The sequence below is a fragment of the Monopterus albus genome, unplaced genomic scaffold, assembly GCF_001952655.1.
Source record: "Monopterus albus unplaced genomic scaffold, M_albus_1.0 scaffold253.1, whole genome shotgun sequence".
Lineage (NCBI taxonomy): Eukaryota > Metazoa > Chordata > Actinopteri > Synbranchiformes > Synbranchidae > Monopterus > Monopterus albus.
In genome coordinates this window covers 786,357-810,593 of record NW_018128133.1, presented here as the reverse complement: position 1 = coordinate 810,593, position 24,237 = coordinate 786,357, and the positions used below count along the sequence as shown (strand labels likewise).

The following is a 24,237-nucleotide window of genomic DNA, read 5'->3' as shown; positions in this document are numbered from 1 at the left end:
ATTGTTTGAAATATTTCAGCAAATTATTTAAAGGATATGGCCAGTTCTTTTCTACAGTTCCCATAGAGATTCTAAAACCAACAATGGATTATTTTATTCCTCTGTGCCATAGACCTTTATTAAAAACACATCAGGGAAGCAGACCGCTGCACTCAGAGACATATTAATCATTTTTGAATAACAACAGAGGTCTATAGCACAGAACAATAAGATAATCCAGGACTTTCAGATTGGCAGACATTAATGGTGAGCAGCAGCAGCAGCAGCTGCAGCCCTGATCCAGCTGCCTGCTCCTGTTCCTTCAATTTTTACAAATATTTGGATCTAGACAAGAAATCCTAACTCTGTGAGCCAGGCAATACTGCACTACTTCCTGACTTAACAACAACAAAAGGAAACTGCGTCTCTCATCAGCCTACCATCTGACCTCTTCAGTTTTAAGTGCAAAAAGATAACTGAATATTTCATATTCCTCAAATGTGCACTCATAAAATGTGGTTATGATCCCATGAGGACCACTGGACTCACGGATAGTGCAGTTTTCTCCATAGTAGCCGGTGCGAGTGCAGTCACACTCGTACTTGTCCTCACCATATCTTACACACACACCCCAGTGCTGACAGGGAAAGTAACAGCAAGGGTTCACTGTGGGGAAAAAGGAGAGGAACTGACATTAAAACGCTGTGAAATATTTACATAAACTCAGGCCAGAGGATCACATGTGAAGCACTGACATTTTACTGACATTCCCCTTGAACTGGAAAAAAGATCAAATATTGACTTGGCATCATGGCTCTGCTTTCTGATGATTTAGTTCCCACACAAAAACAGATTTAGAGATGAGCCTTCAGAATTGACTTTGATTGAAAAAGCATCTGCCAGTAAGTTAGAGCCAGAGTCGGGCAACCATCCCGTTTCTTCTAAGTTAACAAATCTAACTGAGCTGCTGAGTGTAGTAGGTGTATCTATACCCATTGTATCTGCCGCAACGGAGGTCACAACCTTTTCATTTAATGCCATACCGGGGGGGGGGAGAAGAAGGAGCAAGGGTTTGTATTACAGACACATTGACAAGATACAACAAGCAAAGTTCACGCTAAGAAATTAGATCTTAAATTACACTGTGATGTCAGATAAGACTGTTTGTATCAGACAATGTCTGTACACTGTGTCTGCCCCCCGCCCACCTAAATTATATAAATCAAGAATCAACTCCAGAGGAGTTATTCATAAGAACCTAATTAAAATTAAGATGACTCCTCTTATAGTAGAAAGTAATCAAATGTGGACTATTAAATATCAGATCTCTCTCATCTAAATCTCTGTTAATGAATGATTTGATAAGTGAACATCACATTGACTTATTGTGTCTTACTGAAACATGGTTACAGCAGGAAGAATATGTCAGCCTAAATGAATCCACTCCACCTAGTCACAGTAACTGTCACATCCCTCGAAACACAGGCCGAGGTGGTGGCGTGGCAGCGATCTTTGACTCAAGCCTATTAATCAACCCTAGACCTAAACATAGTTATAACTCATTTGAAAGTCTCACCCTGAGTCTCTCACACCCAAACTGGAAAACTCAAAAGCCTGTTCTGTTTGTTATTGTATACCGTCCACCTGCTCCTTATTCAGAGTTTTTAAGTGAATTCTCAGACTTTCTGTCTGATTTAGTACTTAGTACAGATAAAATAATCATAGTAGGCGACTTTAATATTCATGTAGATGCCGACAATGACAGCCTCAACAATGCATTCTGTTCATTATTAGACTCAGTTGGCTTCTCTCAAACTGTAAATACAGCTCGCAGCTCCGCTCCCTAAAGCAGGCATCACGAAAAATGGAAAGGAGGTGGCGCTCCACTAAGTCAGAAGAGTTTTTCATAGCCTGGAAAGATAGTTTAATAACATATAAGAAAGCCCTTCATAGTGCCAGAACCGCATTTTATTCATCACTGATTGAGGAAAATAAGAACAACCCCAGGTTTCTTTTCAGCACTGTAGCCAGGCTGACAAAGAGCCACAGTGCTGTTGAGCTTAACATTCCCTTAGATCTCAGCAGCAATGACTTCATGAGCTTCTTTACAAATAAAATCACAACTATTAGAGAAAAAAATTGGTCGGACCACTCCCACAGCTCTCGCAGATGTGCCATCTACTACAATGGCTTTAGAAACATCTGTAAGACCTCATTTATACTTGGACTACTTCTCCCCTATAGATCCCTCTGAGTTGACCTCAACAATTGCTTCATCTAAATCATCAACATGGCTCCTGGACCCCATCCCGACCAGGCTGCTCAAAGACGTCTTTCCCCTAATCAACACATCCATACTAGATCTGATTAACCTCCCTCTATTAACAGGTTATGTTCCACAGGCTTTTAAACTTGCAGTAATTAAACCTCTACTCAAAAAGCCTACTCTTGACCCAGGTGTCCTAGCTAATTATAGACCAATATCCAATCTCCCATTTATTTCCAAAATCCTTGAAAAAGCTGTTGCAAAGCAGTTATGTGACCACTTGCACAAGAATGATTTGTTTGAGGATTTTCAGTCAGGATTTAGAGTCCATCATAGTACAGAAACCGCATTGGTGAAAGTCACCAATGATCTTCTCCTAGCCTCGGACAAAGGACTTGTCTCCATACTTGTCCTCTTAGATCTCAGTGCTGCTTTTGACACCATTGATCACAGCATCTTACTGCAGAGACTTGAACATGTTATTGGGATTAAAGGAACTGCGCTAAGTTGGTTCAAATCTTATTTATCAGAAAGATTTCAATTTGTTCATGTTAATGACGAATGTTCCACACAAACTGAAGTTAGTCACGGCGTTCCACAGGGCTCTGTGTTAGGTCCAATTCTCTTCACTTTATACATGCTCCCTTTAGGCAATATTATCAGGAAGCACAACATAAATTTCCATTGCTATGCAGATGATACTCAGTTATATTTATCTATGAAGCCAAATGAATCAGGTCAGCTGGTCAAACTTCAAGCATGTCTTAAAGACATAAAGGCCTGGATGACCTGCAACTTCTTACTTCTAAACTCTGACAAAACTGAAGTTATTGTGCTTGGGCCTGAAAACCTTAGAAATCTGCTGTCTAATCATATAGTTACTTTAGATGACATAGCTCTTGCCTCCAGTACTACTGTGAGGAACCTTGGAGTCATCTTTGATCAGAATATGTCCTTTAAATCACACATAAACCAAGTCTCTAGATCTGCCTTCTTTCACCTGCGCAATATTGCAAAAATCAGGAGCATCCTGTCTCAAAGTGATGCTGAAAAACTGGTCCATGCATTTGTTACTTCCAGGCTGGACTACTGTAACTCTTTACTATCAGGATGTCCCAATAATTCCCTAAAAAGCCTCCAGTTAATCCAAAATGCTGCAGCCAGAGTACTGACAGGAACTAGCAAGAGAGATCATATCTCTCCCATATTAGCTTCTCTCCACTGGCTCCCTGTAAAATTCAGAATAGAATTTAAAATCCTTCTCCTAACATACAAAGCCCTTAATGACAAGGCTCCATCGTATCTTAAAGACCTCGTAGAGCCTTATCATCCTAACAGAGCACTTCGCTCTCAGAGTGCAGGTTTACTTGTGGTTCCTAGAGTCCACAGAAGTAGAATGGGAGGCAGAGCCTTTAGCTATCAAGCTCCTCTCCTATGGAACCAACTTAGTTCAGGAGGCGGACACCCTCTCTACCTTTAAGATTAGACTTAATACTTTCCTTTTTGATAAAGCTTATAGTTAGGGCTGGATCAGGTGACCCTGAGCCTTCCCTTAGTTATGCTGCTATAGGCCTAGGCTGCTTGGGGCCTCATGATGCTCTGAGTCTCCTCTATTCACTCACCCCAACTGGTCGAGGTAGAAGGCCGCCCACCAAGAGCCGGGGTCTGTTGGAGGTTTCTTCCGTTAAAGGGAGTTTCTCCTCCCTACTGTTGCCAGGTGCTGCTCAGGGGGGATTTGTTGGGTTTTCCCTATGTAATAATATTGATAACAGTAAGGTCTAGACCTTACTTTGTAAAGTGTCCTGATATGACTTTTGTTGTGATTCAACACAAATAAAATTTGATGTAATTTGATTTGACATTCTGTCACCCTAAGATTTACTGTAGGACTAACTGAGTTCATAATTCATAATAACAGATATGCCAGTGATGTGAACAGTGTGATGAACTATAATGCATTTCGGTAAAAGGCTTCCGAGAAAAAGCAGAGAACTGTAAAAACAGCCACGTATATTATTAGTTAAGACTTAGAAACTTAAATTCAAAATCAGCAGTTCAAAGAAAAAAATCTAATTGTGCCAACAAATCAAACTCATCTGCTGCTTTGACAAAAGTGAACGAGTCCTGATAAATTTTAATCTGTGATTCATTACAGAATGTTCTGCTAACTTCTCTTCCTTAGCTGGAGAATAGGAAACCTGGTGTAACTTCAAATCCTGAGTTCAACTGACTAAATGTACAATAATTGTTTAGTTAACTCGTTAATTTAATTACATACATTGTTGTTACATTGTTAGCATATTTCCCGCTGTGCATTTCCTCGTGGCTAAAATTCTCCAGACTGCCCTTTTTTGTATGTAAAAAATTCCATACTGTAAGTCATCCAGTTTCTCTTTATGCAGGTTTTCTTTACAATCAAAATGAACACATTGAAAACCGTGATGAAGAAAGGTCTCCGTGCCAGGCACATCCTGCACTGTTCATATTTAACACACTCAAGTCTTGGTGGTGGTTTTCAGGACTAATAATGTCACGATCACAGGCTTATCTTAAGTGTTTTCAGTGCAGGAAAAGCTGCTATGATAGATAACACATTCCTGATTAAACTGCTAAAGAATCCAAACTTAGTTTACTAACAAAAACCTTTAAGTTGACAAGGCTCATTTGAGTTCATTTAACTTCAGAATAAAACTCTGAGTTGTGATAATGCAAAATAATATGTTACTCTAACTTGTATGTTAATAGAAGCAAAAATTCTAAATTGGTTGAACTCAAAACCTAAACTTAGAGGAATTAGTTTGTCTTACTCAAAACTTTACTTAAGTTTGAAATGACAGTTTTCTCACCTGTTTCTTTTTTACAATGTACTGTATAGACACTGCCTTGCACATGTAGAAACGTGTCTCTCCCTGTGCTTTTGTTGCTGCTGCACACTCAACAGATCAGAAACATCATCTGATTGCATTGTAAACCACATGGACACTATCTGATTTAAAAGTTAATTAAAGTTCAAATCTCACATTTAAGAGGTAAACTGATCTTACATGTCCCCATAGCACTACACATACATTTAAATGGAAATAAATCGCTGTCACTGAGTCAACAATTTACGTAGCACGTTTGGCAACTGATATCAGTTTGTCTCAAAATTCAGGAATTCAGGGCGTCCTGTGTCCTCAACAATGACTCAGCACCTCGTTTAGAAATCGTGAGATCTGGCAGCACAGAATCACATGAAAAAGAATGAAGCGGTGAAGCTTTTGTTCAGCTGTGTGCGAGCCATTAATTCTGGCCTGAGGGCAGGACGGCTTATTGTTTATATAAGAGGTGTGGAGAGGGTAGGTTTGGGTTGGAGTGGGGGTGGGAGTCAAGCCAGGCTACATATCTTCTCAGATCACGCAGGAAAAGGTTGTTCAGGCAAAAAAAATCCCATATCCACTTTCACACAGTATGAAATTTGAAACAAGTTTATACGTATTGAGCAAATCCTAAAATAGGTCTTTCTTATTAAAATGAGCTGCAGAAGAAAAATAAGATGTCAAACACGACAATACATCATTTTTTTCTTTTCTTTTTTTTTTTACAGTGCCTGTTCTTCATGTTGCAGGAGCAGGCCTGCCAGGGCCTGTCTTTATTGTCTGGGATAAAGGAATGTTTATCTGGTGGATGTTTAACCAGCCATGTGCAGAGGAAAACCTAATAAAACAAAAACACCCATTCACACTTTTCTGAATGTTTCCTGAATCTGACCTAGCAAAAATGTGCAGCCTAACAAGTAATCTACAGTATATTACCACTTTATATTAGAGCTGTTCATATGCAGTGACCCCTCACATACCTGTGCTGGAGGTAACCTCATCACCCTGACACGCAGGCTCCCGTAGCAGCAAGAGGAGGGCACAAACTGATCCTAGAACAGAGGCTTGAGCAACAGTTTGAAATCAATTTGTGTTTTAGGAGCAGAAAGGTAAAGCACAAAGCCGCCACACAAAAGTGACTATCATACATACTTACATCTCATCACAGCAGCCTCAGATCAGTAACTTTTATTCCAACTCAAACGAAAGAAAAGTGCATTAATCTGGAGATGCAGACTGGCTCAGAGCTGTAAGGAGGAGATCCAGATGTGAGCAGAGAGACAGTGAGAGTGACAGAGTCGCTGCAGCAGTCCGATAGGTTTAATCTTGTGTCTGAGTGTTGCAGCGTCGCGGCACTGCGTCTTTACCTCAGATGGGGAAAGGGAAAGTGGGAACGGTGACTTCAGCTGAGATTGGGCTTCAACTTTTACCTCCCCCTGCTGGTGCACTCTCTTGGTTGAATTCTGTTGCATTTGTGTTTTTACTGTGTTTCCATATTCAGATCTTGCCATACCTTCATCTTTTTTCATGTCTTCTTCACCCCTTTAGGTTTGTTTGTTTTAATTATGTGAAAACTTTTTGGACCCAAAAATAATATTTAGCTTCTACAGGTGCCTTCTGTATCCTACTATACTACCACTACTACAACTATTTGTCATATTGCATACAAAGACAATACAATAGGCTTTAAAATATATATATCAGATGAAGTAGAAATGGAAAGTTAGTCCAACTTTTTTTTGTGCTGTATAAACTATGATGGTTTATGACACTTTAATTAATATTTATTCTGGCTGCTCCAGTAAATGTCTTTGTCAGTGATTTATGATTTCTGTTGCAGGTACTGAAGATTTGGCTGTGGAACATACCCAAAGTCTTTTTTTTAAACCTTTTATTGCACTAGTCCGGCAATTGTATATGCAGTATCCAAATTTACGTCCAGTGTCTTGTCCCACATGGACTGGGCTTATATATGACAACAATAAGAACTTCAGTTCATGAAATCACTCACACACAAACAGACAAGACTAAGAGTCTGCTGACATGCTACCCGCTCTATGTTGGACTACCCCATTTCACTGCAACCCATGAACATGAAGTCATACAGTAGTGTATATGAAAATATGACAAAGCCTGTGTGTAAGTATGCACTAAACCTACAACTGAAGGGAAAAAACACATTTAAATACAGCATTTTATTTACATTGTTTAGAAAACTCAACTTCTTAAATTGCAATTTTTCTATTAAAGCAACATCCATAGCCACTTTATAAACAACGTAGCAAATAAACAGAGAAGCTGCAGTAAAACTGGCAGAAGTACAACTTTAAATTGGCAAAGCAACAGTAGAAAGTTACATACAGGAGCCCGTCACTTCTTTAGCAGAACAGAGGAAGATGCCTACACTCGCTCCAAGTGGTATGTTGAGAAATAGGACTGCTGTGAAATGTTGCTGGCTTATCTGTGTATTGAATCTACACTATTCCACTGTTGCCTGAGGCTGTAGGTGTTAAACCTGCCAGGTCCTGCTCTGAAACCCCCTCACAGCCATGATATGGTCTAGCAGTTCAGTGGCATAGGCTTTACTGTTGAATCAGCAGCATAATGCAACAGGAATTTTCCTACTTACACCCAAAAGCAAAAGACAGCTCTGTCTCTCCAGGAAATGTTGTCTTCCTTGCTGATTTAAACTACAATCTTTGTCACACCTCTGCAGAATAAATCATCTCTTCTGTCAAGTGAACATCCAAATTCCCACCCAAACATTTCTATTGACTTCTGGCTTTCTTCACTGTGACGACCTCCTCCAGACTTTCCCAGCTGCAACCATAAAACTCCAGCTTCTGATTCATTTATAAACTGACTCCCTCCAGATCTCAGTTGAGAAATTCCAATGTTTGGCCTCTTCTAAATATTTAAACTTGTTTTGTTGTTAATGTTTCAAATCTGCTGCTCTGCCATTAAAGGTGCAGACTGCCATTTATCTTAAAACTGTCTCTGATAGGTGCTGCCAGAGGGTCTGAGCAGCTGGAAAACAATTCACCTGAGGACCTAAAACAGCAGGACTCCTGTCCAGCAATGGCTCCCCTGAACCACACCTTTCTCCTCATTCTGCACAATCCCTTACACTTGTGTATGTTTACACTGCCCCAAACTAGACTGAAAAAATCTCTAAAGATGTTTGGTTCCAAATATTGGACAACAAAAACATGGTACAAATAGACGGTATTTGCTGTAAAATTAATAAATTCACTGTCCGTGAAGGAACACATGTTGGTGTCTATGAAATACACTGAGCAATACAAGTGAGAACGCTACACTAAACTGATTGGGAAATCAAGTGTGACTGCAAAATGTCTTCCATATCATTTGGAGATCTAAAAAAACCAGTCCCCCCCCCAGTTCTAAATAATGTGTCCATTAAAGATTTTGTTGAGACCAACTAGCTGCTAGAGTTGATTTTTGACTATACTTGTTAGTTTTGACACCTAAAGCCTCTGGTATACGTGCTCTGATGTACACGTTTTTCATCAAGTCTACAATGTAAACCAAATGATAAACAGGAAAAAAAACACAGCCACATTAAAAACAGCTTTGGTCCTAAAAAGGACCAACTTTTTCACCGACAAAGATGAAGACACAAGACACACTTCTGTTTACCATCACATTTATTTAACCAAAAATGTGTCTTTTAGGATGAGCTGGAGGCAGCCACTGCTGCACGTCTGGGTTTGGGAGTGGTGCCTTCCCGAAAACCATTTCTAGACAACGAGAAACAACAACAAAAAAGTGATTAGACATGTTGTGTAACAGGAGAAATCTGACTCAAGTAAATCTAAATGGGAAAAACCAAACAAAACAGAAGTTATTGTATTTGATATTCAACAAAAATGCGATAAAAGCTTTATTTCATCACACGGTTTACACTCTACTGGTAGATACAGGCTGGTTACCAAACCACCAAGGCCAAATGGCAAAGGTTAGTGTTTAGAGCTGGTGATTAATTCTTAAGCAAAAATATTTATTTCTCCTGTTTAGACAGTGAGATAAACAAGTCTGACATCTTGGCACAAATGAAGTTATGATGCAAAGCGTGCTGGTGTTTCTGGTACGTAAAAATTGGCATTTCAGTTTTAAAGTCACCTAAAGAGCATCACAAGTTTCTACTGACATCAATCACAGTAAATGGGCTTTTTCCAAACAGATGTTTGGACTCAAATGAGGAAAAGCACAGGTATAACTGATACTATTAATGATGACTTGACTCCACTGAACCGGTGTGCACTGCTCCATGGCCTCAGGAACTGGCACAGGAGAAACGTTGATATTTTTATTTTTAGTAATTACAGCTGTGACACAACATGTCAAATATATGCCCTGAAAAAGACCTCATGTACAAAGAGGTTCAGTGGAGATTCACCTGGCTTTTACTTCATTATGGCACAATCTGAGCTGCCATATAGCCGAGGTGTTACTGTCACTGTCATTACAGATGTGATAGTGAAGCCAAAAGTATGACTGGCAACAAGGATGATTCAGTAATGAAGCCATTTAAAACCCAATTAAATAAGGAGCCCATATGAGTAGAAGTCTGCCCCCATGTGAGTCCAGCTGAACATCACCAATCTTTTCTTACCATGAGATGCTAACCTCACAAAAACTCTGATGTCACCTGAGTTCATTTGTTCAGACATGTCTACCATCACTGGTAAGTAACACAACAGGACTACAGACTAGTTGTTAACAGAATCCCACTATCGTCTCTGGCAAAGCACAAATGCCATTCCTCTGCCAAGTCTGCTGCATTTCATAATGAGCCTACTGTAATGTGCCAACTCAGCCTGCAAATCAAAACTGAAGCATCGATAATGAAGCAAACTGGGTCTCTGTGGCTTCATGTTTATAGTCCCCCAGCAAAAACCTGTGGTGTTTTACTAGCAGTTCAGTAATGGCACATTTCGTTTTTGTAAACATTTAAAAGTGTTTACACCTCTTTTTGATACACATTTCCTAAAAACACATCTTTCATGATGTAAGACCAGCAATGCCGATGATCCCAGTAATATAATCTAACATTTTTATTAACATCTATGTTCAATGTCACATATTCTATGATATAACATCAATACGACCGTCCAGATGGAGAAAAAATGCAAAATGTTGGCTTCTTTTTTTGTGTTTACATTAAGGTGCAGGGCTGGTGCTCATGTCCTCTGCTTGGCATGTGTCAACACAGCACTAGATCAGATGTTTGCAGTTCCGCTCCATCAATCTAAATAATTTACTAAAGATCAGCTTTACATAGAACCTGTTTATCGTGTCTTCAACAGTCTTCGAAGATTTCAAACAAATTTTCACTGTGACCTTCAAATTATGTAAACATGTAATAAATACATAGCATTAGAACACGACAACACTTGGCTGTCTGCACTACTAATGCCAAGGCAGTAAAAACACAGCATCTTCTGTATACAATGAAGAAACACTTTAGTGAAAAAGAGAGAGCACATGTAGAGACACATGCTGCTTGTTCTGCTCTGTTTGATCTGAGCCTATTAGGTCTCAACATGTTACCTGAATCTGCGGTAGACGACCTTCAGGTGTCTCAGGCGGCCAGTGCCAGTGGTGTTCCTCCTCTTGGCCTTAGCGCTCCAATTGTCTGCAAAGCACATCAAATGTCTATAAACCAGGGCAGCCTGGCCATTCACACTTCATATCAGTGTAAAGCTGCACTATACACTATGTATAATTTGGGATTTAAGATAACGACTATGTTCTACTCGAGTAAAGAATGAATGATGGTGCCAGTCAGGATATATATATGACTGTAAAGCATGAAAGTCATTCTGCCACATGCTTACATGCACACTTTAGAGACAAGACACTGGCATGCAGTGTTATGAATTTCAAAAAATACATTAGATTTACATTTCCTCTTGCGCTTTTCAGGGTAGCCACACTTGCCACAGGTGGACTTCTGCAGGTGGTAGGCTTTGGCCCCACAACGACGGCACAGGGCGTGCGTCTTGTTCCGGCGCTTGCCGAAAGATGATGTCCCCTTCGTCTGAGAGGAAGGAGACGAGAGGTCAGAAACAATTCCCAGAGCTCTACAGTACGAGCTCTACAGTACATGTTAAAGTCGGACAGTCTTGTCTCAGTAAAGAAGAATGAATCACAGAAAGTCATTTGTTCAGACATTTGTGTTTAAAAGCATCACTGACAAGACTGGGACTCATGTGGCACTGCCAGGGGTAACAACGTTGATTACGGCTTCAGTGTTGGCTAAACTACTGATATATGCTTTACTTCATAGCCACCGAGGACAAATACCACGTCTCGTTTACTAAAAAAGCATTACAAGTCTGTATTTATCACAGTCGCATGCTAACAGCGTGTACACTCACTAAAAGAATAGCATCGAATGCTACGTGGTGGCTAGCCGGTGATGCTACCCGGTTTGGAAAAGCCAGTTAGCCATTTTACACCCGTAATGACACCGATTCATCAGTAGTCACTTGACGGTTACAACTGGGGCTATTCAGGGTAATTTTTAACATTATCTGGTTGTCTCCTGGTTAAATTAACGCCGTCATGTGCACTGAACCTCAATGGTAATGGGAGCAAATGAATTGATAAGATGTGAGGGGAACATCATTTATTAAAAGACAAGCTTAATCTAAAAATGTTCCATTCAAATGGTGACGATGTTTATCCGACAACATAATATACACACTTTGTGTCAGATAAACAGTATACCGAACAGATGTTAATAGATTACTCTCTTCCTGCGTTGCAGCTTACCATTTTCGTCCAGTGCCTAGGTGGAAAGAGACCGGAAGAGGAACTTGCGTTGCATCAAATTCCCTCCGTGTAGATCCCCGTGTAACACAGAAATGTGGCCCATGCCTGTATTTAGTTCTCGTGTAAGTGTTCTCCTTTATTTCCACAGGAGGCGTCTTAACTCTTTTATTACGACAAAATAGTCAAGCTGAGCATGCATCACAAAACCGCAAAATACTTTTACAACATCTTTAAAGTAGCCCTATAAATTATTGCCACTATTAGGATGCATGCTAATTCTTTTTGTGGGAATTTAGTTGTTTGTGAGGAAGAAAATATCAAAATTGCCATCTTAAAAGAACATTTGGGACACAGTTTAGTGTTACACTGAACCACACCACATAGGCCTATTAGACTACAAATAAATAAATAAATAAACATAAAATAGGCTACTAATCATTTGCGATGTAATGTAAGAAAAACAAAATTTACAATCAAGTATTTTTAAAAGGTAGGTGGAGGTGTAGAGCTGAAGCATAACCAAAAAAGCCATCCTTGTTCCACCTTAACTTCATTTTGTTATTGCATCTTAAAATAGACTATAGCCTATCAACAGAGGACTTGACCAACTGTGCACCCTGCTTCAGAACTAGAGGATATTGTTCTGAACAAGTATGAGGTGGTTTGCCATTTCTTTTGTATGACTGTTAATTGTAAAGTTGTTAATACACATGGGAAAAGCAACCCAAATTCCTACCATATGGACTGAATGATATGATCAAACAGCTGTCAAAGTGCAACAGCAGAACTCAATGGCACTCGGCTTCAGTACTAAGATTCATTAACCTCTTGGCTCTGACAAGTTACTGTTGTCATATTGTCATAATAGGATGTCTACCATAAATGCAGAGCAGAAAAACCTTTGTAAGTCACTTGAACCTAAACTCAAACGAGAGAAACCAGAAGCAAATACATAAAACCAGTCACAATAACGTGATAGGCTGCAAAAACAAACTGCATGTGCATTAGTGTAGTAAGCTGTAGCCTAATCTTTACAGTTTTTTGTGACAGCCTCTATCAGATTTTTACTACCCTTAGGAGGTCAGGTGAATTGAGCTGCCGTGGATATCATGAGTGCGCAGGTGCATCCATGAAAAGGAGACCGTGCCCTTGGGTTTTGACTGAGCAAGGAGCATCTGAATGAAGCGCCCCCGGCTGCCAGGCCGAGAAAAGGCGCATCCTCCTCCTTTTATATTTCAGTCACGTAGCTTTGCTCAGATTTGAGGTGAAGCATGAGGAATGTTTTTTCTGTTGCAGCTCGCATCAATGATTTAAAGAATAAAATGTACCTGTCATCGATTCCTTAACTTCATATAATTCAACATTTCGGGATTTATTCCGGACAAATATCCTTTTGTGCGGATTTTTCGGGGGATAAACGGCATTGCTTGATTCCGACCGAGCGACTGCACCTCTTCAAGACGAGTGGGCTAGCGTTATATGCAATAGAAATAAGAATTTTTTTAATGACATTTTGTGTTTTCTGAACCGTGTGTTTACGAAATATACATAGGCCTTCATACAGAATTTATTTTAGTGGCTACTGTGGCGGTACATTGCGATGCTTATCAACCAACACCAGTGATGCCATGGTGTGAGAGCACAGAAATACAATGGTGATGGACAATGTCCCGTTCAGCGGTTTCAAGACCCTTACACTCCTGATCCTGAATGCAGCGGAGAGAGACACCTAACCGGGTGTCACCTTCAGCCCTGGATGCTGCGCCGAAGAATGGCATACTCCAACCCGTCGTCGGGTAAAGATATACTCGGCAATAGATCGCTTTGTTTCATATTTATTTGCGCATTTGGACTCGTCACACTGTTGCAGCAGATTCTCTATGGAAAAAACTACATTAAGAGGTAAGTGCTGATTGGCCTATCTCATTTTGGTCGTCATTAGTAGCCTAATAGGTAATGAGGGCGCAGGATTTGCTGTTTGTAAGCCAGCTGTACAGGCAGTAATAACATAATATTCAGTCTTTAGAAGCATGCTTTCATAGCCGTTTTGTGTTAGGCGTATTGCTCGACTTTTAATGACTGAATGGTGAAAGATAAACAATGAATGATAACAAATTGGGCAGTAGATTAACTGTCGGGATGCATGGGGAAATAAGCTTTAATGGCTGAAAAGAACAATAGCAATTACCCATCCATCTTTTTTTCCCAGTGGCATATAGAAAAAGTTTCCATTGGATTTATTTTTTTGATATTTTCTGAAACTGAAGCATCATATTCATGCCATACACAGTGCTCCAGCTGTGTATGGTTTTCCCTTTCTTTTTCCAAAGATCTTTATTTGATTTTTCTTTTCCAGCCTTCTTGACTGGTCCAAGCCTACATCTTACAGAGGCATCAGATTATCATAATGTGACTGAAAACTGTTGGAGCTGATGATGATTACAGATAGCAACATGATAAAGATGATGTGTATTTATTATTGCTCCTCCCTTTTTAAATAAATCATTTTTCCCAGGCTGCACACATAGCCACTGCTGAGCCATATTTTGTACCTCTGCAACACTAACAGTTTTTGATTTTCTGATACAGATTGTTGAACCGAAACCTGGTTGGTAGTCTACGTTTGCACTTAGAGACCCAGTTATCTATTAAAACTGTAGGCCCATTTCCTTTACATCCAGAGAAACAGTTCAGTGTGAGACGAGCAGATGCTGAGAAGCTGGGATTTTTGATTTTAAGTGGTTTTAAAGAATCTCATGAACACCAGAATCTCACTTCAAACAAAAGAAACATCTGAAAAGTGTATCCCCACCCCCAGATATCTTACAGACAGCACATATATGCTTACCTCAAAGCAAACATACATGTGCTACAATCTGAAAGCTCCCCACAGCTAACTCCTCTCCCTGCCACCCCGGCTGGGTACTCAATGTGAATTCATGGCATCCTGACCTCTGCTGTGAGATGCATGAATTCAGACCCAACACACACACATGCATCTTTCCTCGCCTGTGCCCTTACTTTGCTCCTAGGGCTCAGCCTAGGAGAGACGGGGAACAAGCCACTCAACAGAAACCAGTGGGCTGAGCGGACGCCATTTTGGTATAGTCTGTCTGCATACGTGCCTCAGTGCAAGTCGGGGAGAGAGAGGAAGGAGATGGAGAGACTGAGAGGGAATGATGGCATGACTGTGTTTGCATGTGTGTGAAACAGAGCAAGGGAAGATGTTATCATATATTTTCCAATGCAAAAACTACCAGACGTTGGATTCAACCACACCCAGCCTCTTCCTCAGGCCGGAGAGTATGTTGGCAGGGCCTTTATTGTGCACTCATGTGCTTCAGAGCATCACAGAAAAAACAATGCAAACATCAAAAGGTGTCTCAACTAGAAACACTGCATAGGAAACATCTGGGTGCTTGGGGAGTAATATTTTAGATGTCATAAATCTTACACCACCTCACTTCTCATACACATCCATACCAGATGACCAAAAGGCAGAGGCCTTTCTTTTTAATTTATGAGGAGTTAATGTCAAACTATGAACATTGTAGTACATGATAAATCTGACCATTAATCACCTTATGGTGTCACATGAATCAGCTCAGTCCTCGCTTGTTGTCATTGGCATCAAGATCACTGTGCAGAAGGAATGTACAATAGGACTGTGGTCCGATTGACTGATTCTAACACATAGCAGCACATATAATTTCCAAATCACAGCCCTCATAACTGATTGCTTGCTGAGAAGAAACAATAAAGCGACTGAGGACAGATCACCTACGTATCTGAAAAAGCCATTAATCATTAGAGAAAATATCCTTGAACATTAAGATTTAAATGGTCGTCTGGATCAGTGTGCACGGTCTACCCCCAAAACCAGAGTCCTTTAGTGTAAAAGTCCTTCCTGCTTTCAAGGCAAGGAATCAAGGCACATTAATGATGTAGAGCAACTTTGTGTCTGTTGTTTGTCCAAGCATTACCTTGGATTACTGTCTGAATTGCTTAAAATGTTTAACATGTAATTGATCTGTCAGTCAGAAGCAGCTCTATGAAATTGACTGAGGTTTCACTGGTGGACAAACTGTATGTGCTATTGATCAACCCACTGCATTTTAGATAGAAATCAGGCCTCAGTGGATACGGTGCCTCGGAGAAAATTAAGATCTATATTAGATAATTGCATGCCATAAGTGACTAAATTATGCTGCTTTGATTAGCTTTCTGTGTAAAAGAGAGCTGTCCTCTATCAGGCACATGTCCTAAAGCAAATGACAAAAATCTCTGATTTTAGTGTGTTTCGTTCTGCAGCCAGTTCCAGTGCGTTACTGAGCAATGTGGAAGTGGCACTTAGAGAAACCAAATGTGCCTGCACATCAGTATTGACATGAGTCCTTGGTGATAAATGCTCTATCACATAATGCACCCAGAAAAGCTCTTTGGGTTCAATCTCCCCACTGAATGTAGCACAACACCCACGGAGCACTCACAGAAATGAGTCAGACATGAAATGAACTCTTGCATAATAATCAGTCAGATAATAGGAGAAGTTGTGCACCCAAAGGTATTTGGATGTATGTTATGCATTAGTTTGTTCCCAAATTGTAACACCTTCTGTTTTTTGATATGCTCAGCAGATTTTAAAGAATAAATTAGCTGATATTCTCTATTATTCTTCTTGTCAACAAATCACATAACAGGGCAAAACCAACAGCCAGTTCATCTCTAGTGCATCCAAAGTCTGATATAGCTCATTCAAATTGCTAACCTTATTAAAACTGAAGCTATATATCTGTGAGCTGTTTTAAAGATACAGCCTTGTCTCAGGCTTGACAAAGCTCATCCAGAGCCACAGATGACAGAAAACAACTGTTTTCACAGGCTGAATACAGTAGTACTAAAGATAATGACTAGTAAACTGTTCTTCAATCCCCTTCATCAGTAATATTTGACAAGATGGTGCAAACTGACTTGTCAAGTCTTTTGGCATCTCTTGCTCATAAGTACATTGACAGACGCAGAAACAGTTACATTTCCTCTATTAAATTGCTGACTTAAATATAATGAATTTCCAGCCTAACACTCATGCGGGCCAATATTGCAGAGTGTGAATGTTTGAATCACACCCAGGATAGTGTCAACAGCCTAGCAGAGCATAAATTAACCATTTAAAACCATGGTGTCATTAACTAAAAAGTCATTCTAACCATGTTTGGTGTCATACTGTTATTTTTTTTCTTTTGAGCCAAAAAGCTGGTCCATCTCAATGTATATATGTGTGTGTGTGTGTGTGTGTGTGTGTGTGTGTGTGTGTGTGTGTGTGTGTGTGTGCGTGTGTGAATGAACACATGGGCTTGATTGTATGTGTTTGACATTTGCACATTAAGAACAATAAATCCCAAATAAACTGATTCATTTTCTTACTAGTGCGCAACAGTTTAGCCGACTCAAAGGGGACGAGACAGGAAATTGGACCGGTCCTGTTAATTTCTCGGATGACGGAGCTCTGAAGCCTGCCAGAAATGGAAGGAAAAGGTACCTTTCCAACGTGACTGACTGCACAACACCTCTGAGAAAACAGAGTGTGAGAGAGATAGTGAAAGAGAACGTACATTTCAAACCCATCATAGTGACGACTCAGCCCTGCATGTGTGGACTGGGCCGCTGTTAGACCCACCAGCGTCTTCAGACGCTGTAGAAAAAACACAAGCCACAGCACATTTACACTCTTTTTCTTTACTTGTTTTGAAATCTGCAGGTGTAGGAAGTTAGCAAGGGTGGTAATGTCATCACACATTTAACTCTAACTTAACCTGTCTGCATGTTGACAGATGTTTCCGTCAGAATATTCAGCCAGATTCACAGATCTCCGTAATAGTCACACCCTGCCTAGCCGATATTAAGAAGACAAAAAAACGCTCTCAAAGGTAGGCCGGTTTGAAGGCATTTTTAGTATTTTCACAGAAACCCAAGAATGCCTCTTTCTTTTTCATTAGTCTGAAAGGTATAACCTCATATTTTTCAGTGGTGGTTGCACTTCAGATTTCCTCTTGCATGTTGTCTGATCCTGTCCACCTCGACCTCAGATCCCTAAACCCACCCTTCCCCCTCCAGAAGCTGGTTGAACCACGGTCTCCTGTTGATGTATTGGCTTCTCCTCATACCTCTGTGTCCCATCCAGCACCCATTTCCAAATGCCTTGTCCTTGTTGTTCTCATGTGTTCTGCACAGCTCTGTGTGTATGCCATATACATAGTGTAGACACTTCTCTCTGCTCTCCTCTATCTCCCCTTCTCACATCTGCATTGTCTCTCTCTGCGACCTGGATTAACTCCGTTTTCCATTTTACTTTCCTTGTTACAAGAAGACAGGAATGTGCCAGATTCCCCCCAACCCCCCAAAAGCTCCAAATCCTTGCTGATGTTAGTATTTGTGGTACAATGCTGGTTAGTTTTTGCCATGCTATATTGGTTTTGAACCAGCATTCTGTGGTTAACCTACAATGCCATACGAGATGAAATCCATCTCATCATAGTGAATTGCTAGCTTACTTTTAGACTTGAACACAACACTTGCAAAGGTCATCTTAGCTAAAACAAGCAAGAATACCCCTGTTCAAAGTGTCAGACATGTCATATAAGACAGACGCTCCTGTCAGTAAAGCCTTAGAAACACACAGCATCATCAGGTGGATGTAGACAACCAGTTTTATCGTTCCTTATTTGTACAGTTTCATCCCAGCATCTTGTTCCTTTAATGCATTCCTCCACTGTAATGCTCATTGTGTTCTGTTATTTTCCCTATTCATTTTGGTTGAACTCACTATATTTACCTCCACAGCCACAGGTAATGTGTTGCAATTTTATCCATCCTTCAAAATGCCACACTCCATTTAATTTATCTAACAAAACCTGTCATTCATTCTAACAAATCTACATTGCAATTGCTGCCATTTTGGCATTAAATCCCCTCGCCTTCCCTTAAGCACTTGACATGTACATTTTAAAAATATTAGAGCTTACGAAGATTCAAATATACCTCACATGGGGTATCTTTTTAAACAATGAGTAGAGTACATATTGTTGATTTTAATAAAACAGAAAAGTCTAATTACTGTATAGTAGCTAAGGTCCCATTTTTTCCATTCTATGTATTTAAGTTTCCTGCCGCAGATCTTAAATAATTCTCAGCTGTTTATCTTCAGTCTTGTCTTTTGATATTCTTCTGCTTCAGCTTCACACCTGCCTGTTGTAATTTTACAGTAGACACTTGACTTTCATTGCGCTCCAAGTAAGCACTTGGTTTAAATCAACTGGAGACACAAAATTAATTTAATCTGTGTAGAGTTTAGACACAAGTGGCCTGGAAAAAAAATTGAACAAGTAGAAAAAGTCATTAAATAAGTGAACATAATGCACTGATGTCATTTAGAGCGTATCTATCTAACAGGTCCATAGCTAATATATGTGACTGGTTGTACCAAACCATGTCAGGCTGTAGCAGCAAAACTCCCAATTGTAATGAAATGAGAAAAGGTGTGTTTCATTGTTTATAGATTAAACTTGTCATTTGTTAGAGGAGGAATGTCTTACCTAGCGATCACAAAGAATCACACGCTGAGCAAATCAAGTAAGTTATATGTCACACTCACATCTATCTCTTCCAGAACCTTTTCAGCAAAGTACAGTTAGAAACTTTTGATTTGCTGCTTTTTAAAATTCCTGGTCCACTTACCAATATGATTATTGCAACTTATAAACAAAGGAACAAATAACACTGGTGGTTTTCTTCTTCCCTCCTTTCCTGCCTCCATTCTAACCAACCCCACCCCATCCCAAAACCAACACACATGCACACACACAGCCAGACTGCATTGTGATTGCATGCTAATGCAGTGTTGTGCCGCAACAAAGGTACCACTGCACAGATAAATGGCAACTTATTGGCACTTTTAATTTTACAAGTATGGATCCTTTCAACTTTCCCTGCAGAACCATTGTGTGTAATCCACCAAAACACAGTCACACCACCACAGTGAAGACATTATGTTTGTGTGCTTTTGGTTTAATGTTGCCATTTCAATGTAATGATTGTTTTATTTGTGTACAATAAATTCCCAAAGCCCTTTAGCTCTAGTTGAAAAGCTTTACCTGTTTGCAAGTGCATATGTGTAGCTGTTTATGTACCAGCAGTTAAAATCACGTTACTGCAGCCAGGACAGCTGACCTACTGTATTACTTTCATGCAGTTAGTTTAATAAATGTTTAAAATATATTGCAGTGCCTCACATAAAAGCACAGACATTCTCATACTCACCAGATGCTATCTAATCCACCATTTTAACAAGCTACTCGCTGGAGTCATTCCCTGTTTGTTTCTCTTCTACAGTATTGTACAGCACAGTATTAAATCACGTGAGTTCCCTTCATAAACTATTAAATAGGTGAAAATGTGACAGGCATTATTGTTCTTCAGTTAGTGTCCAATATTGGTTTAGACTAAGATGTAACAGAATCTGGTGCCAGTGTCCAGTAAACAGTATGTTCCTGTCCTAAAATCATGTCATTTCTCATCCCACAATGCTACTCTGATATTCCAGTCAAGCCACAGACATGTGTAAATGTATAAATATAAAATGTTTGCTTTGCTCTTTCAACACACTGTTATATGTAACATTTGATTTCTGCAGTTTGTTGTTAATTTTGTTGATTCTTTTGTGGAAGGTTTAGGCAGAAGATGACTGTGTCTATCCCTCCAGGTATCTGGAAAACTATGATGGCTCCTTTGAATACAACTCCACTGCATGCAGGGAGCTCAGACAGGAGATTATGGATGTCAAAGTCCTGACAATGTGAGTGTTTATTGATGAGAGCCAATGCCTGTGGTGAATAACCTTAATAGCTCAGTGTTTATTTGTGGTTTGGCTGGTTTGTAAAGAATTCCTCACCATTGTGAGATGGGCCCTATTTCAATATGTTTTTGCTTCTGCAGTAACTCCTTAAACACTGCCTACAATGTTCAGACAAAAAGTGCACAATAACAACCACATAAGATCTACCACACAGCAAAGTATATTCTGGATCCAAGTACTATCCCAGAATGTTCAGATTTATAGGGCTCAAGGAAGACTCGCTACTGTGAGACAACAAATAAAACTACAAACTTGCAACTAAGATCAAAATCTAGCTGAAACTCTGCTGATTCAGCAGAGTACGAGCAGATTTGACTTATCTCCAAAGGTTACAGAGCTGGCTCCTGAAGAAAACTGCCACTGCTGAAATACTACCTTTAATAGCTTTCAAAGCAATACTGATATCAATGTGATTCTAAATGCTAGGGGTAAGTTTTCATGGTCAAGGAATCATATCAGGGTGAAACTATTATGGGAATATTGCTTTTAGATCTAATGGTTTTAATGGGACAGCAAGCTGCTTTGAAAGAGGTTTGTGCATCCCCCTTTACCTCCTAAGAGGATCCTCAGTTATTCAACTCTGGATGAGGTGCTTTCTTCACACAACAGAGAACAAAAGTGTATACAGTATAGTGTCAGTATGTAATTCCTCACAGTACACAAAATGGAAAACTGAAGGAAAAACACAAATCTTCCCAAATGACTGCCATTTCATCACCATCATTTTGCAGCTGCAAATTTGTTGCCCTCATCTTTTATTGTTGAGCTTAACTGCAGCACACTATAAATAACACATTTTCACATCATCCATCATTTATATTATGTAGATTATTAGCCAGTTTCATTACACTCTTCAGTGAGCAAGTTATGCTAAAAGCAATTTAGGTAGCATCTTTTCTCTTGTGTTTTCCTGTGACCTTTTGTCACAGACTATCATAGACTATCATAGTTTACTATCAAATGCTATCTGGGTACTCGAAGAACAACCGTGAACCACTCTGGCTGTGGCAGAGAACAGCTGCTGACACTTTGCCAGACAATCAAAGCGATGGTGATTCTCTGCCTCCCAGAGCAAATCTCCCACTCATCTCAAAGGAAATGTCAGTTCAAGGACAGCTATTTACAGACATGCTTGATGAATCCACTGTATTTCCTGATACCAGTGGCATCAGCAGTGTCCCTCATTCCATACATTCTCTGCCTGTCTGCCAGGGTGAAAACCTCAGAGCTGTTTGAAAGATGGCGAAACCTGCAGGTGTGTAGGTGGGAGCAGAACAAGGAGGAGACCAGCAACTTCAAGTAAGCATTATTCAGTATTTGTTGCTTTTAATCCCAGTGTTCTGCTCAAAACAACCTCCATTTAAAAAACTGCTTATCAGCATGATTTTGAACTGACAGTATTTCAGATGTCCGTCACAGAAAATGACAAGTACTTTTGTTTGAGGTCTCAGAGACTCAAACTGTAAAACATGCATAGTCTCTTTATGTGTGATTTGTGAATTTTTTGGCAACCTAAAGGAATATGTTAGTCCATAGAGAATGAAATATTTTTAATTTGCTGTAATAATAATGCTCATTTCTGTATTTTGTCTCTTTTATTAAATGTACAAACCAAATTTGTGTCATACTGAGTTTTAAATTAGGTGGTTTTTGTAATTATTATTCTTTTTACACATACAGTGACCTCAGTGAGGAAATAAAGACAATGTCAACACAGCACAAGGGCTACACTCGTTTCGGTCTTGATGCTGCCATGCAGATATCTACAATGAATCTAACTCTTATCTTGCTTTGGTATCTTCCTGAAGGATGTCTCTGTCTCGCTGCTGTAATGCTCCTTCCTTTCTGTTCACCACCAAGAGGAACACTCCTGCAGGGACCAAGCTGAGGTATGAGGTGGACACCAGTGGTATCCTCCCCATCACCATTGAGGTCTTCAAGATGTTCCCAGATGTGAGCGCATGTCCTGCTTGATGCATATCACACATAAGCTTTTTCATGTTTATAAGTGTTTCTGTTTTCCCGAGTATTGGCTTTTTTTACTGCACTTTTTTCTGATGCTTCTAAACCTGGTGGTGATTTGAGCTGATTGATTTTAAGAGCCATTGTATCTGACATTAACAAAACCTGTCTGCTTCATCCAGGACATGCCGTATTCCAAATCACAGTACAAGAAATGTGCTGTTATAGGAAATGGCGGTATCATCAAGAACAGCAAATGTGGAAAGGAAATTGACTCAGCAGATTTTGTGTTTAGGTATACAGAACATAAGCCTTCTGTGTTTGTTTTGTAAGAGCTGGACACTGATAATCACAATTAATGTTGCTCACTTTTGACTTGATTATTGAGTATAACTGTACACAATAATTAGAGGGAATTAAACTGTATTATTATACTTGGCAGAATGTTATCATCAGCTTCATATTGTAATTGCAAATAAACAAATCTTGGACATAGTAAAAATGCCAAGATGAGTTCCTTACAGTTCAGCTCTGGGATTTTTTGGGTGCTGAAAAAGTTAAATAAGGCACCAGCTTCTGCTCATAAGTGGAGCATTAGTCTGCTAATGCCCCATGGACACCTATTAAATGATTATTGTGCAGCTCTGCATTATGTCTCACCAACATGCTTAGACAGAGTCATATAAAATACATTTGAACTCCTTTATCAGTGGGCTTGTCTTTTCTTTTCTGCAGGTGCAACATCCCACCCATTAACCAGAAGTACTCTGCTGATGTCGGTACTAAAACAGATCTGGTGACAATAAATCCAAGTATTATTACTGAGAGGTACTGTAAAGATGGGTCAGAGTGAGAAATCATAGCTACTGCATCTCTCCCTCTCAGTCTGTCTCTGCCTCAGGCCTTCTTCTCATTTGGCTTTTGTTATTTCATGTTTCATTTCCTCTGCAGATTTCAGAAGCTGGAGAAGTGGCGGCGACCATTTTACGAAGTCCTCCAGAATTACGAGAACTCCTCAGTAGTGCTTCCTGCCTTCTACAACACCCGCAACACTGATGTCTCTTTCAGAGTCAAGTACATGCTGGATGACTTCGACTCCCAGAGAGGTGTGTTCTTCTTCCACCCACAGTACCTGCTCAACGTACAGCGCTTCTGGGCGGTGCAGGGTGTTCGGGCCAAACGGCTCAGCAGCGGCCTAATGCTCGTGACTGCTGCCTTAGAGATGTGTGAGGAGGTCCACCTCTACGGCTTCTGGGCATTTCCCATGAACCCCTCGGGCATCTTCATCACTCACCATTATTATGACAACGTCAAACCACGGCCGGGCTTCCACGCAATGCCCCATGAAATTTTCAACTTCATTCACATGCATACTCGGGGGATCATCAATGTACATACGGGGCAGTGCACGTGATCCCCCATTCTTGTGCTTTAATGTGTGTTTATTTTAAAGCAGGATT

The 24,237-nt window shown here is 40.0% G+C and overlaps 3 protein-coding genes across 6 annotated transcripts in view; 1 reads left to right on the top strand and 2 right to left on the bottom strand.

The window, feature by feature from the left end:
- pdcl (phosducin-like) overlaps positions 1-6,451 on the bottom strand; it is a 21,109-nt gene extending 14,658 nt beyond the window's left edge. The window contains exons 1-3 of the mRNA XM_020621075.1: positions 6,260-6,451; positions 6,084-6,167; positions 529-645 (exon numbers count right to left, since the gene is read on the bottom strand). Of these exons, the coding sequence (XP_020476731.1) occupies positions 529-645; positions 6,084-6,167; positions 6,260-6,266 (208 nt within the window). The 5' untranslated portion in view covers positions 6,267-6,451. The remainder of the gene's footprint in view (positions 1-528; positions 646-6,083; positions 6,168-6,259) is intronic.
- A 2,302-nt stretch (positions 6,452-8,753) lies between these two features.
- On the bottom strand, positions 8,754-12,013 carry rpl37 (ribosomal protein L37). Its single transcript, XM_020621029.1, has 4 exons — positions 11,905-12,013; positions 11,032-11,167; positions 10,678-10,762; positions 8,754-8,864 (listed from the first exon to the last, which is right to left on the bottom strand). The coding sequence occupies exons 1-4, from the start codon at positions 11,905-11,907 to the stop codon at positions 8,795-8,797; spliced, it is 294 nt and encodes a 97-aa protein (XP_020476685.1). The 5' UTR covers positions 11,908-12,013; the 3' UTR covers positions 8,754-8,794.
- A 976-nt stretch (positions 12,014-12,989) lies between these two features.
- Positions 12,990-24,231, top strand: st8sia5 (ST8 alpha-N-acetyl-neuraminide alpha-2,8-sialyltransferase 5). 4 transcript variants are annotated; one of them, XM_020621146.1, is made up of 10 exons: positions 12,990-13,806; positions 14,937-15,006; positions 17,332-17,439; positions 17,736-17,831; positions 20,663-20,755; positions 22,028-22,114; positions 22,624-22,768; positions 22,960-23,072; positions 23,513-23,605; positions 23,729-24,231. In XM_020621146.1, exons 1-10 carry the CDS (start codon positions 13,785-13,787, stop codon positions 24,189-24,191), a joined length of 1,290 nt encoding a protein of 429 aa, XP_020476802.1. In that variant the 5' UTR covers positions 12,990-13,784; the 3' UTR covers positions 24,192-24,231. The 4 variants fall into 4 exon arrangements, with proteins under 4 accessions (XP_020476802.1, XP_020476801.1, XP_020476800.1 ...); XM_020621145.1 differs by having other exon boundaries at positions 12,990-15,006; XM_020621144.1 differs by lacking the exon at positions 14,937-15,006 and having other exon boundaries at positions 12,995-13,806.
- The last annotated feature ends 6 nt before the right edge of the window (positions 24,232-24,237 follow it).